At 40.5% G+C, this 17,705-nt stretch overlaps 1 protein-coding gene across 1 annotated transcript in view; it reads left to right on the forward strand.

Annotated features, from left to right (window-relative positions):
* The window catches only part of LOC126108926 (zinc finger MYND domain-containing protein 11), a 217,231-nt gene extending 216,750 nt beyond the window's left edge, over positions 1–481 (forward strand). The window contains exon 15 of the mRNA XM_049914296.1: positions 344–481. Within this exon, the coding sequence (XP_049770253.1) occupies positions 344–466 (123 nt within the window). The 3' untranslated portion in view covers positions 467–481. The remainder of the gene's footprint in view (positions 1–343) is intronic.
* The last annotated feature ends 17,224 nt before the right edge of the window (positions 482–17,705 follow it).

Raw genomic sequence — 17,705 nt, forward strand, 5'->3', positions numbered from 1 at the left:
TTGTTCTGGATACTGATTTCTCAGGATCTATGCACCCAAATTGCGTGAAAATGTAGTCACATGTCAGTTCTAGTATAATATATTTGTTCAATGAATACCCTTTTATCACCTGCATTTCTTCTTGGTGTAGCAATTTTAATGGCCAGTAGCGTATTTCTAGTAGAAGAGAGCAAGCAAATACCAAAAGATTGCAGTTATTCTGAAGTAAAATACTCATCGGTCAGTCGGTTTTTCTCATCCCTAGTCTGTAATGCCCCCTTGTCAAGTGGAAAATGTAAATAACTAAATTACACGAAACTTCAGTGGACACGTGCGTTTACCGAGCCCCGCACTCCTGTTTCAGTGCTACAATTGCGAGAGCGAGGCCATCTACCACTGCTGCTGGAACACGGCGTACTGCAGCATCGACTGTCAGCAGCTGCACTGGCAGAAGGAGCACAAGCGCTTCTGCCGCCGCAAGCGCTAGACCGCTGCCCGGGTGCACGGCAGACCCGGACGCGTCGCCACAGACACGACTGCAGCTGCTTCGTGTAGTGTGCTCTGGCTGCGGCCGGGCTAGCGACGCGCCGGGGAAGGACCTGCGACCCGAGTGTGCCGCCACTGTGCTTGTACCGAGTACTGAGAAGGGAGTCTGTTTCGGCAGGCGACGTGGCAGTGCGCCACACTCTGGAGCAGTTAGTGTTACGTAAATTTTTATTACAATATTTCCTTGTAACAGGGTGCACAGACTCTGTAGATTGTCAGAGTGACAAATTCTGCCGCATCGGCTGCCGGCGGGTGGGTTAAAGTTTCGGTTTATTTTGTTTCCGTTACTGCACATTTTGGTTAGTAGTTGCTCGGCCAGACTTCACTGTCATATAGAACTACAGTGAAAGAGTGTATGTTTGTCATTCTGTGACTTAGAAATTGCTCAAACTTGAGCCGGAGTATCTCAGCTTTGATGAGTTATTGTTATTATTTCTGTACAGGTCCTGTTGGACCACAGAGTGCAGGTTTTTTCCCATGTTGTCCAGCAGTTTACCTTTTGGCTGAACAGTTTTGTGTTTACTTCTTCCATTGCTTCTGTCTGGGCTCTACCTAGGTCCTCTTTAGATTGTCAGATCTGCGGTATATTCTTCAATCTACCTATACGAGTGATATTCTACACAGACCTTTGAAAATGTTTGTCGGAAACAGAAGGGAGGGTGCCCGTTTCTCGGCAGCTGGTCTGGCAGAACGTTATCGATCGGATAGTTATTACAGCTCGTCTGAGACCGAACGACACTGTAACTGCAATTTCTTGCTAGTTTCACACATTTTGTAAACCGTTGTGCAGATTTCTTCTCGTAAAGTGGGTACGTCTCGTAAGTTATAAGTACTGCTAACAGTACGTTTTTCAATTCCACCGAGTGATTGTGTGGAGCCCAGGTCTGTCATTATACAGACCAGTAGTCACAGCTATGCAGAAAAAATTGAAATTGTGAAATTGAATATGCTTCTTTTCTGGCCAAGGATGGTGTGGAAAATAGTAGAAGATTGTTTACAAATGACACAGTTGTACGGGTACCAAACGAGAGAAACAGGATTTTCCTAGAGTTTTGCGGTGAGCTCGCCCTTTGCTCATTTCTGCTTTCTGTCTCCGCTGTATAATTTACCTCTGTGGTAATGTAAATAACACAGTCCCGTTTGACACAGTAGGAAATTTAAACTGCTGACGATTGCTGTCGATTAATTGCCTTTAGTTGTGCAGATTTAGTAAAATGGCACTTGTTACGTTCTGTGACGTACTGCTCTCAGAGTGCACTGATGTTGTGGTATGTCTGTTGTTGTTATGTTCAAAATGCATTCTGCACACCACCTCTTTGTACATTTTGTCTGTGTGAGTCGGAAAGATAGGAAGAGGATCGCTTTGGCTCCTTTGTCTGTTCACCCGTCATTCACCATTCTCCTGATAAAACTGAGACCTTTTTTCCTTCCACACGATAGCCGACCAGCTCTACGAGCCTGTGACGTGACCCAAAGTTTCCGTAACTGCAACTGTTTTTTGTGTCTAGAACTTGCAACAGTCTTGTCACAGTACACGCGTAGGCATTCCTTACATTTATAAATCCAGTTTCCCTGTAGCAACTCATCCTTCACTGTTTACCTATGTGAGCCAGTTGTGACTGTGTCTTGAATTTAAAACTGTGAGTGACAGTTATACATGGTCAACATGTAGCCACTGACATTTAAAGTGAAGTGTTGTTGTATTACAGGAAGATATTTTGTTTGGACAATGGGCAAGCCCAGGTGTTTATAACAACAATTATTGTATTTCAAAAAGAAACTATAAAGTCAATAAGCAGCGTAATTTTTTTATATTAGTCAGGTTTTTTTTTTTTTTATTCCAAAGAATACGCACCCGTGTGTATCGATTTGTGCTCTCTCGTATAAGACACTCTCCGCCGCACACCCGGGACGAGTCTGTCCCCCAGAGCAGAGGTCGGTGCATCCCGGCGAGGTGCCGTGTCGGAGGGATGCCTCGGAGGTGCGGGGGTCCAATTGAATCTGTGTAGATATTTATGTAAGTGCGAACTCGTGAATGTGTATATTTATATTTTTTGAAGTGATGTTTGAAAGGAGGAAAGGAGGAGAATTAGTGTTTGCTTAAGAGCAACAATTGTTGTTGCCCCGAGAATGTGACAATTATGTGATGGACAGTGTCACTGTTATTTTTGAAGTTCTATTTTGCTTGGCCAGAACAGTGAGATTTGTGGGTGTTATCTCCATTAGGTCAGATGATGTCGGTGCTGTTATGCCATGTGGGGCAGTTGTCCGAAATGGGTGGTACCAGATTGTGTTGCGTAGCTATCATCATAGCTATCATCATCACTTCATATGATGATGATGATGATGATGATGATGATGATAAATCAAGTAGTCCTGTCAAAAAGATTCCCTAACACGGTTTTTCCTCCATTTTCAGTTTGCGTACTTCCTCATCATTAACATTCATCTTTCCATTCTTAAATAAACAACATGACTGTTAGTACGTGGCACGAATTTTATGATGTAATGTTAACTGCATTGAGATCTTTTGCTACTAAGAGCAGCGTTACATAGCAGATTTCACATTTGGCAGGATTTTAAATTGCAGCGCTTATTTTGAAAGGCTACTGTTAGCGAATAAGAAGCGACTTGCCTTTCTCACTGTTGCAGCATAACACACTACACCAAAACAGAGGTTATTTTCTGGATATTCCTTGTTAGTAGAACACCACAGGCAGGAGAGGTAGCAGTGAACGGCTTGTGAGGTTATGGGTTATTAGTAAAAGTTGTATGAAAACTATGAAGAGGAGACAAATGTTAATTGAAATGCAAACTTGTTTCTGCCGTATATACTCATCTACTTCACGTCCATTCTGTCGTAAACTGCTTTTTAAGTGTGGTCCTGTGGTGTTTTTTCAAAGCATGTGTCATTGTTATTATTATTATTATTATTATTATTATTATTATTATTATTACTTTTTAATCTCTTTAATGATGATGATCTGGAACCATGTAACTACTTTCTTTGTCGTTTCCTATTTCCCCAGTACTTCTTCATCTTCTGCCTCTTGACTTCTTAATACGGTCGTTTGCCCATATTGTTCTTTTTTCTCATATCTTCTGCTTTGAAAGCCTTCTAAATTTACTACATTATTCTTAAAAAAGTTTCCCACTGTTATTTGTGAACTGTGATGTTTTTTGTTGTTCTTCTCTCATTTTTATGCTATTGTTGTTCCTTTTTCCATAAATACATCATTTGGTAGAAGTGTCCAAAAAAAGTTAATTTTTGCTTTGCCATTACTTCTCATTTTCCAGCCATGTGTAATTTAAATTGCACTCATTATTTTTCTAATTATCCGTCTTTCAAGTACCTCTTTCTTTCCTGCTTATAGTTCATCGTTATCATTCGTGTGTATATGTTATTTCGATTTTATGAGGTTGTAGCATCTATTGCAATTTTTTCTAGCCCATTCTGCTGTACAATTTCTCCAAGATATTTAAATTAACTATTTCTCTTTATTTTACCTGTCTGTTTTTCTGTGTACTTTGGTGCATTTGTTGTAATTGTCTTGACTTTTTTCCTTCTAAAACACATTTACACAGTAAAGGTGATAAACTGTCTCCTTGTCTAACACCAGGTTTTATTTCAAAGGGCTGAATATTTCTCTCGTGAATTTCACTTAAGATAATTGATAATGTATTTGTTGGAGTTTCACTAATTGTGTTTACTAATCTCACTTCAACACAAATTTCTCTAATGATTTTGTCTATTATTTCTCTGTCCATCGAATGAAGTACTTTCTTGAAATAAGTAAAAGATACCATAATAGATTTGCTGGTTAACATTCCCTGGCACGATTATTGATTTTAAATTTAAAAAATCTGTTCTGTGTAATATCTTTCCTTTTGAAAGTCACCCTGATATTCTCCTAGTTGTTTCTCTAAATTTTCTTCAATTCTGTTCAGGAGAATTTTTTGATGATATTTTATATGCCACAGGCAGAAGTGTAATCGTCGACAAGTTGCTTATCTCTCTCTCTCTCTCTCTCTCTCTCTCTCTCTCTCTCTCTCTCTCTCTATGCAGCAGATTTATTAATGCTATTATGTTATTGACTCAACAGTGGTAATCCTGTTAATAACACAACAATGGTAACCCTGTTAACGACACAAAGCAGCATAAGATTCCTGGATCTAAGATTTTTGTTATGATAGTTTATAATGTGTTTTGCATATTCCCTATCTTCATCAGATGCCTTTCTTCGCCTATCTTTTTCAGGAATTTTTCATATCATACTTTACTCGCCTACTTAGTTATTAAACAATGGGAACTCCAGGTAGGAATATCAACAATATAGGAAGACAGATTGCTACTTATTGTAAAGAAGACGCATTAAGTTGCAGACAGGAACGATGAAGACAATAGATACAGTAAGCACTGTTGCTGTTTGTATGCATTGACGTTCACTGTTGGTGCTTCCACATATCGGACAATTGTCAGGCAGGGCACTTCGACATTTTCTGAACCTGCAGCAAGGAGATTTTCTAAAAAAAGAAATACGGGAAAAAAATGTAACACAATTTCTTTTGTAGTGAGTCGAGGCATAAGTAGTTGTTTTGAACATAGAGTTTAGCTGTCATTTTAGGAGTAGTAGAGGGTAGTCACTTATGAAAATATTGTATGTCGGTCATTGTACCTATGATTAGAGGTAGAGAAATATTTATATTTGCCATAGCAGTTTGTGCACAGATTTTGAAAAATTAAAAAAGTAAAAAAGGGGGGGGGGAGAGAGAGAGAGAGAGAGAGAGAGAGAGAGAGAGAGAGAGAGAGAGGCAGAAGGCAAGGAGGGAATTTGGATTGTTTCAGAAGATGGGAATTTGTTATGAAATTTATAGACTCAGATGCGCACGGCATTGCTGCTTGTTAATTTTTGACTCGTAATTGTGGCATCGTTCACTTGGTGACCCGGTGGATCTACGGTTTCGGCAGTGTTCTTCTGACACCTGAGCTGTTTCAGGAATGATTGATAACCAAACAGCAGTAATGAACACACCTGCAAGAGTTTACAGGGTTAGTGTTCGGGAGAATGTTATGGCACTGAGAGTTCTTGCTGGGCTCCCCACTGTGATATCGAGTGTTCTGCCTGTCTTCGGCTCTTTCCATGCAACTGTGCTCTCTGGGCCAGTCACTGCCGCCCCCCTCCCCCGTTCTCATCTTTTTGTACGGGAAAAACCTGCTAATTTCCTATGTGGAGACTGCTGTAGGTACTACTATGGAGTGCCAGGAAAAAAGATAGATAAGAACTAAAAGATATTTTATATGAATTAGGGGCTATTAATTTGTGAAATGAATGCCAAAATACAGAAAAAAGAACTATGGACAACTGAAGTAAAAAAAAAAAAGTAATATTTTGTGCACACTATACTGATATTTTCCTGCACCTGTCATTGGTCAGAGGCAGCTATACTGGTTTTTAAACTAGTTGTTGATATTAAAACAACGTAGGTATTTATGTCGTATCTTTGACTACCAAGAATGCTCTCTGGGTTATTTTACTATAGTGATTTCTTGGTTAAATGTTTATGAACTGTAGGTGTGGATAAAATAATATTCGTATATGTGAATTTACTTTCGATGCTGCATGTGCTCTTTTATCCAGATTAGGCCACAAACTTTTAATTTAATACTGAAGAACGAAATTCATCCCCAAGCTTAGTAATTTGTCGTAATCTAGTTTCAATGTATTTTCATTTTCTATTGGTGCCACAGATAACATTCTGTATATTAGTGTCTTAAAGAGTGTACTTCCATGTAGATCATCTTAGTCTAAAACAAAAATTAGAGTTTTTAAAAAATATTGGCAAGGCAGATTAATTTTATCTGTTCTTCGACAATTGCTCCCATTAAACTGTCTTCACTTGAACCTGAGGTCATTTCCGGTATTAAAAAATGTAAGTTATCGTAATTGATGACGGTCAGATATAAAATACTTCATAAGGAACTGCATTACATAAATTGTAGTGAGTTACTGCCACATTCTACTCTACTGAAATTGAAAAATTGAAATAGCAGCACTCTTTCTAGCAGGTACACTTTTTTAAATAAATATTCGCAACTCCATTATATTCATTTTGAAATGTAATCTCTTTCCACCAATTTAATTTCTTCAGTGAATATATGTGATGTTATGCCACACACATCAAATGTACGATATTATACGATTGTAGGTTGTTGTGGCTGAAGACAAAAAGTGACTTACTCGAAGCTGAAATCCAGATATTATTTTTCCCCATATCAACAAAATTATTACATTATCAGATAATAAATGCAGCAAAGAACATCCACAGTGATGATGGCTTATTCTTCCGGGGCACAGCTGTCTGTCATGTGACAGCGATATCCGATTCTCCGCGTGCCGGGCGCTGGTCAGGAAGCTCGCCAATGTTGTGCCTGCTTCCACTTGGGTACTGAACAATTAAAGACAGGCAAATCATACAGACATATTTATCATTACGAATTGATGTTTGTAGAATGAGTAATGTGCTCCGTACAACATGAATGGATCTTTGAAGCCGGACACGCCATAATCTCAATATATGTCAGCACAACACGCACTTCGGTTTTGGCTTTTTGTGGGAGACTTACTGATTATTACATTTTTGCCGTACAAGTGACATTACGCACTGCATACCGTATCCCAACAGCCTGCTGCTGCTCTGTGACAATGTGGAAAGCATTACTGTGTCTTTGCTTGTCCTTTCTTCTATCCTCTGTATTATGACTTGTTGCTCGGCACGTCAAAATGCCATCTTTGTCATTGATAGTTGACCATTATCGTCTCAGTTTGGACGTTTGCTCTGGCTGCTATTGTTTTGATGTTGGTAGCATTGCCATAGTTTTTGAAAGAAATCTATTTCGCAAAGTAATAAGTTGTCCACTGCATGCAATAGTGAGTATTATTGGTTCAGATTGTAAAATCGGTGTTACTTGTGGGTTGTGAGAATTGTCTCTGTACATGCTGTTTACTTTTTGAAGCTCTGCTAACAACTAAGCTTTCAGAATTGTTACCTAAATTCACATGGATACAATTTGTATATTTGCCATTGAACAGTGTCGGTGTCCTGTAGTCTTAAATACCAATGACCAATAGATGTGTGACAGTCACATGACCCCAGTAACTGTAAGTTTGTCACTGTAACGTGCAATGCGTTTATGTGAAACAAACTGATCAGAACACACAGAAATACAATTGAGTCTCACAAATTTAACACACAGTTACAGAAATAATTATACCTGTTGACAGATTTTATTAAATTTTGCCATAATCCAGTGGGGAACTTTGCATCAGTCACCTTACAGCAAGAAGCAGTTTGTGGAGTGTGACCCGAAAGACTCACCTCTGTATGAGGTGTTTGGTATGTCGTCTTTCCCATTCTGCGTGTGATTTGCTTCCATTTGGTCCTCTGTTTGACTTGTTCCTTTTTTAGCTAAAATATCTTTCAGTTCTTGTCTTGTTATTTCTCTGGCAGTTTCCAGTTATTTCACCCCATTGTTACAACTGTAGATGCCAAATGTTAATGTCCAATGTTCACACGAGTAGGAAGTAGCAGTTTTGCTTTCCCCTTCTGCCTGAAGTGGAAAATGTGTCATAACAGAATTAAAAACCTGTCCGTACATTTTGCGACAGTTTCTGCCTCGCTCGTACGAGTTTCAGCTCACGAGAATGTGTCGGATGTCTGTGACCGTACTGCCCTCTGATCTGCCATTCATTAGTACGCGAATCGACACAGTTCTGCCCTCGGGTTAATCTCCGACTACTAAATTTGTCTGCCCTAATCTTTATTTAGACCACCCTTTCTCCCGTTACGAGGCAGGCAGAATAGAGATTTTTGTGTGTCGCTTTCTCGTGCGATTCATTCTAGAACTCGCACTTGACTCGAGTGAAAGGGTAAAGCTTGCGATCTTAGCACCTGTATCTGATATGTATATATGCACAGTGTTGAATATTGTTGAAATGTTGTAGTGAACTAGTTCCTTCATATGATTTCAGTGGAAAATTTACTTGTGTTAGGTGTTTCCATTTGTTAATCATTTATATACTGAATTGTTAGATTATGTTGTACTGAATAAGGAAAAAGATAGCAGCCATGGCTAATGATTCTTTATGAACATGATGTGCTAGTTGTTTTGTGCATTTGCTTATCAGCAGTGTGTATTGGTGTGCCCCAAATTTCTGATTCCATAAATATTTGTACTGTATATCTTTTTTTTTTTTTTTTTTTTTTTTTTTTTGTAATCACACTACCTGGTATGTAACAAATGAATCAATAAAGAGCTATTTGTGTGTTACATGGGCTTATTGTTGTACCACTGCTCTCCTCTTTTTCCCCTTTCCAACCTTTATATTCTGGAGTACCACCCACTGCAGTTCGATACTCCCGTTCCGTAGTCCCATTACAATTACTCGATAGTTGACACTTCACACTTTGTAGCTGGTTTCATTCAGGCAGAGCCCGAACTATTTGCTGTTGCCAAACTGCCACAACAATTGGCAGTTCTCTTTCAATTTCTTATCTAGCAGTCTTTCTTGATGTGTTTGGATCCCAAATCATGGGAGTGGTACTTTTATTTCTTATTTAATCACAAATGATAACCACACACATGCACACACAGTGGATGCATATTAACGTGCTGTGTTGAAGGTAACAGGTTCGAATCTCATTAAATGCAGCAAAATTATTTTTTGTTTCTAAGTCTAATCAAAAGACTTTCATTATTATTTTTATTAAGTTAATTAATTGATTAAAATGTAATTTTTTATTTATAATTCGTTGCCTTGTCATTTTAATCACCATACTGACATTTTTATTTGCTCCTATTTTTTTCTTTTTACGTTTGTAACCTGCGTGTGCCACGTATAACCTGGAACCGAGTGCCAACGAGAGCTTCTCGTCATTTGGTGACACGGCAGCTCGTGTAACTGGTGTGAAACTACTTCCAGGTAACTCATGATAGCCAGAGATTACACTTTGTGTGTTTTAGTGCTGGAACTGAAATTTACCTGTCTCGAGTTTGCTCACGGAGGTTAGCTTTAATCTCTGTGAACTAACTGGTTGCTATTTCAGTTCTGTTGCAGATTGTTAATTGCCATTTTTTCGGATACATTTTGTGTAATAAGGTTGTGGTTAGGTTAGCACACAAGGTTAAATTCAGGGCTACAAAACACATCATCCACCGCAGTTAACTCATTGGTCACTTAAAATATTGTGTATCTGACATAGCTGTCTTGAGTGACACGTATAACCTAGTGGGTAGTTGATGTAGCAAGTGACATACATCAGCTATCGTGTAATTTTAATCGGACTTCAGATCTTTTGTACAAACAAAGCTACTGTCATTAACTTTTTTTTATTGGAAAATAATATTGCAGGTTGGCTGACAGGTATATTGTGTGTTTGCATATTAGTTGCAAAAAAAGATGCTAGTTATAAAATTTTAATTATCATGTTAATACATACAATGTTATGATATTTAACCAATTATAAGAATTTTTTTTTTCCTCAATTTTGTTATTCGAAAAATACAGGATTGTCTCGGATTTGCAGATTTATCGTTGCTGCTGAGGTCAACATTTTTATGTTGTTTAATACAGTATATAGGTGTTACCTTATATTTACAGATGAAGTTTTGGCTATAGAGGTCAGATGCAGATTTATTTGGAAGGGCAGAGCACGTAAATGATACTCCCATTCGAACGAGCCGGAGATTTCTCGACACGTCGAAGCATTTGTCCCTGTTCCAATAATTGAGTCATTTGACTTGCACGATGCCAGTGCAAAAAAATGTTGGGTTCAAAATGGTTCAAATGGCTCTGAGCGCTATGGGACTTAACATCTGAGGTTATCAGTCCCCCAGAACTTAGAACTACTTAAACCTAACTAACCTAAGGACATCACACACATCCATGCCCGAGGCAGGATTCGAACCTGCGACCGTAGCAGTCGCGCGGTTCCGGACTACGCGCCTAGAACCGCATGGGCACTGCGGTCGGCAAAAATGTGAGAAACAACAAACTAGTCACTACAACAATCTTAAATCTCTGCTTAAAATTTGACAGTTTTGTGAAACACTGGAGCAAATAGTATTGAACTCTATCAACTTAAAAACTTCAATTGTATTTTAACAGCTCTGTAATAAAACTTTGCACATGTATTTGTGACATATTTTCTAGCTGCCCCCATAACTGGAACATCAGAAGTCGCATCATATTTGGAAGAAATTGCCAAATATTTGTAACATAGAAGATACAAATTTCTGAGCTGTAGTATTAGGAGCAGCATAAAAATGGTCCGAAAATCAATGTATTTTTTTTTCTCTGTGTATTATCAAAATGTGGATAATAAATAGAATAAATGTAGAATACGTATAATGTTATTTTTTTAGGCAAATACTTTGTCAATAAAATAGTTTGTCGAACAGAAACAATAGTAAAGATCGCAGAATATCTCATTTATTAAAATGACTAGTTTCGGGACATTTAAACGGCTATCTTCAGATTGTGAGCACTGTAAAGAAATTAAAGTGCTCGTTAATTAGGGAAGTCGGCCTTCACGTAACACATACAAAAGCTCAGAAATACTGTGGCGTGATGATTACCCGTTCGGCTGCAGCTGACAACGTGTCGTCAGTTGCGCGTGGTCAAAGCTGCTAAAGGCTGTTCTGGCACAGGTTAGATAGCATACGAAGGCTTGAGCATTTGCTGCATCATCTCAGCTATAGCCAGTGAGAACAGAACTTAATGTAAAAAATGTTAAAAGTTGTGAATAAAATGTAAAAATAATAGCAGAGTTGTGCACTGCTAAGGCAGAGCTTTAGGACCTCTTTGGCACAGATATCACAGTGATCCATCAGGGTGTGGGAGCAGTGAGGCCTCGGTAGGGAGCTGACACCCCCCACCCCCCTACACACACACACACACACACACACACACACACACACACACACACAGTCATCTAATTCCCGTAAATTGTGGGTCGGAGGGTGATGAGCTCTGACGCCAGGTTCAATTATCCCAGATGTGTTCGACCAGATTGAGATCTGGTGAGCTGGGGGCCACCACTTAAATTGGAACTCGCCACTGCATTCCTCCGACCGCTCCATCGTGCCCCTGGCCTCGTGACACTGTGCATTATCTTGCTGAAAAATGTCAATGCTGTCGCAAAATGTGACCGTCCCGAAGTGGTTTATGTGGTCTGCGACCGGCGTACGGTACTCCTCGATTGCCACAGTGCCTTTCACGAGCTCCGATACATCCTCGGAAGCCCACACGGATGTTCCCCGGAGCACAGTGGAGCCGTCGGCAGATTATCTCCGTCGAGCGGTACGGGTGTCGAGGAGCTGTATAATGTAAAATGGTGCAAGATTTAGAAATCCTGAGAAAAATGTGGGTGAGCCACAAGGAGAGATGATATACAATATGTACATGAATGTGGTCCGGTCTACAAATCTGTAATAGTGGCATACATTGAGATTCTCACACCACAGGAAGCCGCTCCTGGAGAAAAATGGAACAGCCAATTGATACAGTGGAGTATTGTGCACTAATCAATTTTTGGCAGCAGTAGGAAACTCTGGCTAATAAAATCATCTGGATCGGTCCGTCTCGGCAGCAATATTTTCACTGTTGCCGAAAATGAATTTTCGCACAATGTTTCGCTTCATCAGTGGACTGCATCATTGTCATTTGCTTTCTCTGGCCACATGTTATGCTGCTGTGATGTGAAGGTTGCAGTGGGTACCAGGAGTGTAGGCACGTAGCTGTAAACAAAGAAATAACCGAAACGTCCCGACAGAGTAGAAATGTGTCTATGACTGGGACTTGAACCTGGGACCTTTGCATTTTTAGGGCTTGTGCGCTGCCAACTGAGCTACCCGAGCTCCACTCACGACCTGCCAGTATGCCAAACTGCGCACCTGTGTCTACATGTACATCTAAATATACGTACACATTCTGTAAGCCACCAAACAGTGTGTGGCAGAGGGCACTCAATATCACTACTGTTCATATTGTCTCCTGTTCCACCCCCAAAGAGCGCGAGGGAAAAACAGATGACTATATGCCTCCGTATGAGGCGTAATTCCTAATATCGTATCTTTGCAGTACATTGGCGGCAGAAAAATCATTCGGCAGGTAGCTTCGATGCGAATTACTGAAGCATTTATCTAATAATTGCTCGATGTTCGAACCTACCGGTAATAACAAATCTAACAGCCTGCCTCTGAATTGCTCTAAAGTCGGAGTGGATCCCACAGCTCGAGAATAGGTCGCACTAGTGTCCTATATGTGGTATCCTTTACAAATCTACCACACTTTCCAAAAATTCTCCCAATAAACCAAACTCAGTCATTCACTTTTCCTCTGACAGCATTTGCACGCTTGTTCCATTTCATATTGCTTTGCAAGATTACGCCGAGATTTAAATGGTGTAAATGTGTCAAGCAGGACACTAATAATGCTATATCCGAGCATTACGTTTTTCTCCCCTACTCGTCCATATTAATTTATATTTCTACATTTAGAGCTAGCTGCCATTCATCACATCACCTACAAATTTTGTCAAGTCGTCTTGTTTCCTCTTACAGTCATTCAGCTTCGACACCTTGCCGTACGCCACAGCATCGTCAGCAGATTTTTGCTCCCCCTATCCGAAAGACCATTGATATGTGTAGAAAATAATAGCGGTCCTATCGCACTTCCCTTTGGCGCTCCTGGCAGTACCCTCTCATCTCTGACGAACTCTCGCCACAGTCGAGGGCAACGCACTGGGTCCTGTTACTTAAGAAGCCGTAGATTCACTCACATATGTGGGAACCTACTCCGTATGCTTGTGCGTTCTTTAACAGCCCGCAGTGGGACACCGGGTCAAATGGTCAGGTGGTTGAGTGTCGCTTGTGTTGTACGTCTGTACGCGAGATTTCCACACTCCTTAACATCCCTAGGTCCACTGTTTCCGATGTGATAGTGAAGTGGAAACGTGAAGGGACACGTACAGCACAAAAGCGTACAGGCCGACCTCGTCTGTTGACTGACAGAGACCGTCGACAGTTGAAGAGGTCGTAATGAGTAACAGGCAGACATCTATCCAGACCGTCACACTGGAATTCCAAACTGCATCAGGATCCACTGCAAGTACCATGACAGTTAGGTGGGAGGTGAGAAAACTCGGATTTCGTGGTCGAGCGGTTGCTCGCACATCACGCCGGTAAATGCCAAACGACGCCTCGCTCGGTGTAAGGAGCGTAAACATTGGACGATTGAACAGTGGAAAAACGTTGAGTGCAGTGACGAATCACGGTACACAATGTGGCGATCCGATGGCAGGGTGTGGGTATGGCGAATGCCCGGTGAAAGTCACCTGCCAGTGTGTGTAGTGCCAACAGTAAAATTCCGAGGCATCGGTTTTACGGCGTGGTCTTGTGTTTCTGGAGGGGGCTTGCACCCCTTGTTCTTTTGCACGGCACTATCACAGCACAGGCCTACATTGATGTTATGAGTACCTTCTTGCTTTCCACTGTTGAAGAGCAATTTGGGGACGGCGATTGCATCTTCCAACACAATCGAGCACCTGTTCGTAATGCATGGCCCGTGGCAGAGTGGTTACATGAAAATAACATCCGTGTAATGGACTGGCCAGCACAGAGTCCTGACCGGAATCCCGTAGAGCACGTTTCGGATGTTTTGGAATGCCGACTTCATGCCAGGCCTCACCGACCGACATCGATACCTCTCCTCAGTGCAGCACCCCGTGAAGAATGGGCTGCCGTTCCCCAAGAAACCTTCCAACACATGACTGAACGTATGCCAATGAGAGTGGAAGCTGCCATCAAGGCTAAGGGTGGGCCAACACCATATTGAATTCCAGCATTACCGATGGCAGGCGCCACAAACTTGTAAGTCATTTTCGGCCAGGTGTCCGGATACTTATGATCACGTAGTGTACCTCTGTTACAGAAGCAGCCACCGACAGTTTGCCGTAGGTCAACTTCAGTTACCTCCGACACAGTGCACTCACGACTACACGGAACACTGTTATGACGACGGCTGACATTTCCGACATATTTAGGACACCGCATAGGTGCCGTTTGCTGTCAAATACTTAGAGTGGAAACTAGAGGTTTGGCTAGCATCCACATTTATCTTAAAGCGTGCATCTCTCGTGGTGTCTCCGTATTTTTGGCCAAGCCTTGTATTTCTGTCAACTATGACCATGGTGTAACAAAATTCCAAGAATTATTCAGTCTCAGAAATTTTTCAACAGAGAATCCGTCGATTATCAGGAAAGAGGACTGATCTGTCGACACCTCATTCGCTGTACACAATTTCGAGCATTATTCGAGGGCACATCAAATGTTTCCGTAATCTATTTTATTTCTTACTTTTAGGCAGATTATTGACAGTTCTTCTTTTCTTTTTAAATTTTGTTTTAGCCTGACTGAGACTCCCAATTTTTCGCTTTATGCTTGTCGAATACGTTCCAAGCAGGTACATAACTCTACTCTGGTTCGCTGCGAGAAGGCAGAGTCTGCATGAAAATTGTGGTACTGTCTTATGCTTGTGTATGTCACAGTTCATTTAAAATATTGTCTGCAAGAAAAACCGTGAAAAAGGAAATTTAATGGGGTAGGTAGTGCAAGAATACCAATATTCTTAAAAAGTCTCGTACAAGGAGTGCAGTTATCTACTTAGCACAGTAGCCTCGCAGCAAAGTTGTGCTAAACAAGCATTTTACTTGCTTAAGTCTTGGTGCTTTATTTTGTGCCGACTCCATTACCATTCTGTCTTATAACCTGGTGTCCCCTAAGGCATCTGTACACGTGTCCAGGTGGCACCCCACATTCATTGGCAGATCACTAGCTGCCTCCTGTAATGTTCTATTTTATTTTTGCACCCTACAGTTTTAAGTATTGCGATTCTTTAGATACTTATTTTCAGCATGTAGCGTAGATATTATGACGCGCTTGATTTACGGTTAAGTAGTGATAACGGGCCTTTCGACTGACTTTTCAAAATTTTATGTAATATGTTGTAGGGTTCGGAACTATTTTTTACACGGGCGGTCACAAACATAGAGCGTGAGCTCATAAATGTTAATCGGTCAGGGTTCGTTAAAGTGTGTACAGACAAAAGAAAACACTATTTTAGTTATTACTTATGAAATGTTTCTGAAATAACAAAATAGAGGTGATTTGTTGTCAGGTTGCTACGTAAAAACGTACTCACCTTGTGTACCCCGGTATGGACACACTAACTGACAATTATTAAAATTATTGGAACACGTGAGGCAATACTGACCCTACGACTTATCTTAGAAGCTAGATTAAGGAAAGGCAAACCTACGTTTATAGCATTTGTAGACTTAGAGAAACCTTTTGATAGTGTTGACTGGAATACTCTCTTTCAAATTCTGAAGGTAGCAGGGGTAAAATACAGGGAGCGAAAGGCTATTTACAATTCGTACAGAAAGCAGATGGCAGTTATAAGAGTCGAGGGGCACGAAAGGGAAGCAGTGGTTGGGAAGGGAGTGAGACAGGGTTGTAGCCTCTCCCCGATGTTATTCAATCTGTATATTGAGCAAGCAGTAAAGGAAACAAAAGAAAAATTCGGAGTAGATATTAAAATCCATCGAGAAGAAATAAAAACTTTGAGGTTCGCCGATGACATTGTAATTCTGTCAGAGACAGAAAAGGACTTGGAAGAGCAGTTGAACAGAATGGACAGTGTCTTGAAAGGAGGATATAAGATGAACATCAACAAAAGCAAAACGAGGATAATGGAATGTAGTCGAATTAAGTCGGGGGATGCTGAGGGAATTAGATTAGGTAATGAGACACTTAAAGTAGTAAACGAGTTTTGCTATTTGGGGAGCAAAATAATGCATGATGGTCGAAGTAGAGAGGATATAAAATGTAGACTGGCAATTACAAGGAAAGCATTTCTGAAGAAGAGAGATCTGTTAACACTGAGTATAGATTTAAGTGTCAAGAAGTCGTTTCTGAGACTATTTGTATGGAGTGTAGCCATGTATGGAAGTGAAACATGGACGACAAATAATTCGGACAAGAAGAGAATAGAAGCTTTTGAAATGTGGTGCTACAGCAGAATGCTGAAGATTAGATGAGTAGATCACATAACTAATGAGGAGGTATTGAATAGAATTGGGGAGAAGACGAGTTTGTGGCACAACTTGACTAGAAGAAGGGATCGGTTGGTAGGACATGTTTTAAGGCATCAAGGGATCACCAGTTTAGTACTGGAGGGCATTGTGGAAGGTAAAAATCGTAGAGGGAGACCAAGAGATGAATACACTAAGCAAATTCAGAAGGATGTAGGTTGCAGTAGGTACTGGGAGATGAAGCAGCTTGCACTGAATAGAGTAGCATGGAGAGCTGCATCAAACCAGTCTCTGGACTGAAGACCACAACACCACCACCACGCATGAAATATTTCTGAAATAACAAAATAGAGGTGATTTGTTGTCAGGTTGCTACATAAAAATGTACCCCGGTGCGGACACACTGACAATTATTAAAATGTTTGCACAGTATATCCAGATGTTACCATATTTAGGAAATCCACTATTAATCTGCAGTACAACTCGGGCCCTCAGGCCTTATTTAATAAAAATCTCTCCATAACGGTGTACAAAATGAAATTTATTTAAACATTCGTATTACGGAGATATTCGATTTAGGATACTATTTCTGTACAAGTGAAAGACTTTTGTAATTAACAAGACCTCGTGTATTTCAAACTCACTTATCACTACAATACTTCGTCTGCTGGTTGTTGACAGTTATTTGACCTCACAACACTGCACATTCAACCCATTTATGGAGTTGTTTTAAAAAATGGTTCAAATTGCTCCGAGCACTATGGGACTTAACATCTGAGGTCATCAGTCCCCTAGAACTTAGAACTACTTAAACCTAATTACCTTAAGGACACCACACACATCCATGCCCGAGGCAGGATTCAAACGTGCGGCTGTAGCGGTCGCGCGGTTCCAGACTGAAGCGTCTAGAACCGCTCGGCCACACGGCCGGCGAGTTGTTTTATTTAGATATTCCAGCAGATGGTGCAATTTGAAAGAAAGTGACAGTATGAACGTGTTCTAAAAATTTCAGGATGGTATCTACACTA

The sequence above is a fragment of the Schistocerca cancellata genome, chromosome 11, assembly GCF_023864275.1.
Source record: "Schistocerca cancellata isolate TAMUIC-IGC-003103 chromosome 11, iqSchCanc2.1, whole genome shotgun sequence".
In the NCBI taxonomy this organism is placed as follows: Eukaryota; Metazoa; Arthropoda; class Insecta; order Orthoptera; family Acrididae; genus Schistocerca; species Schistocerca cancellata.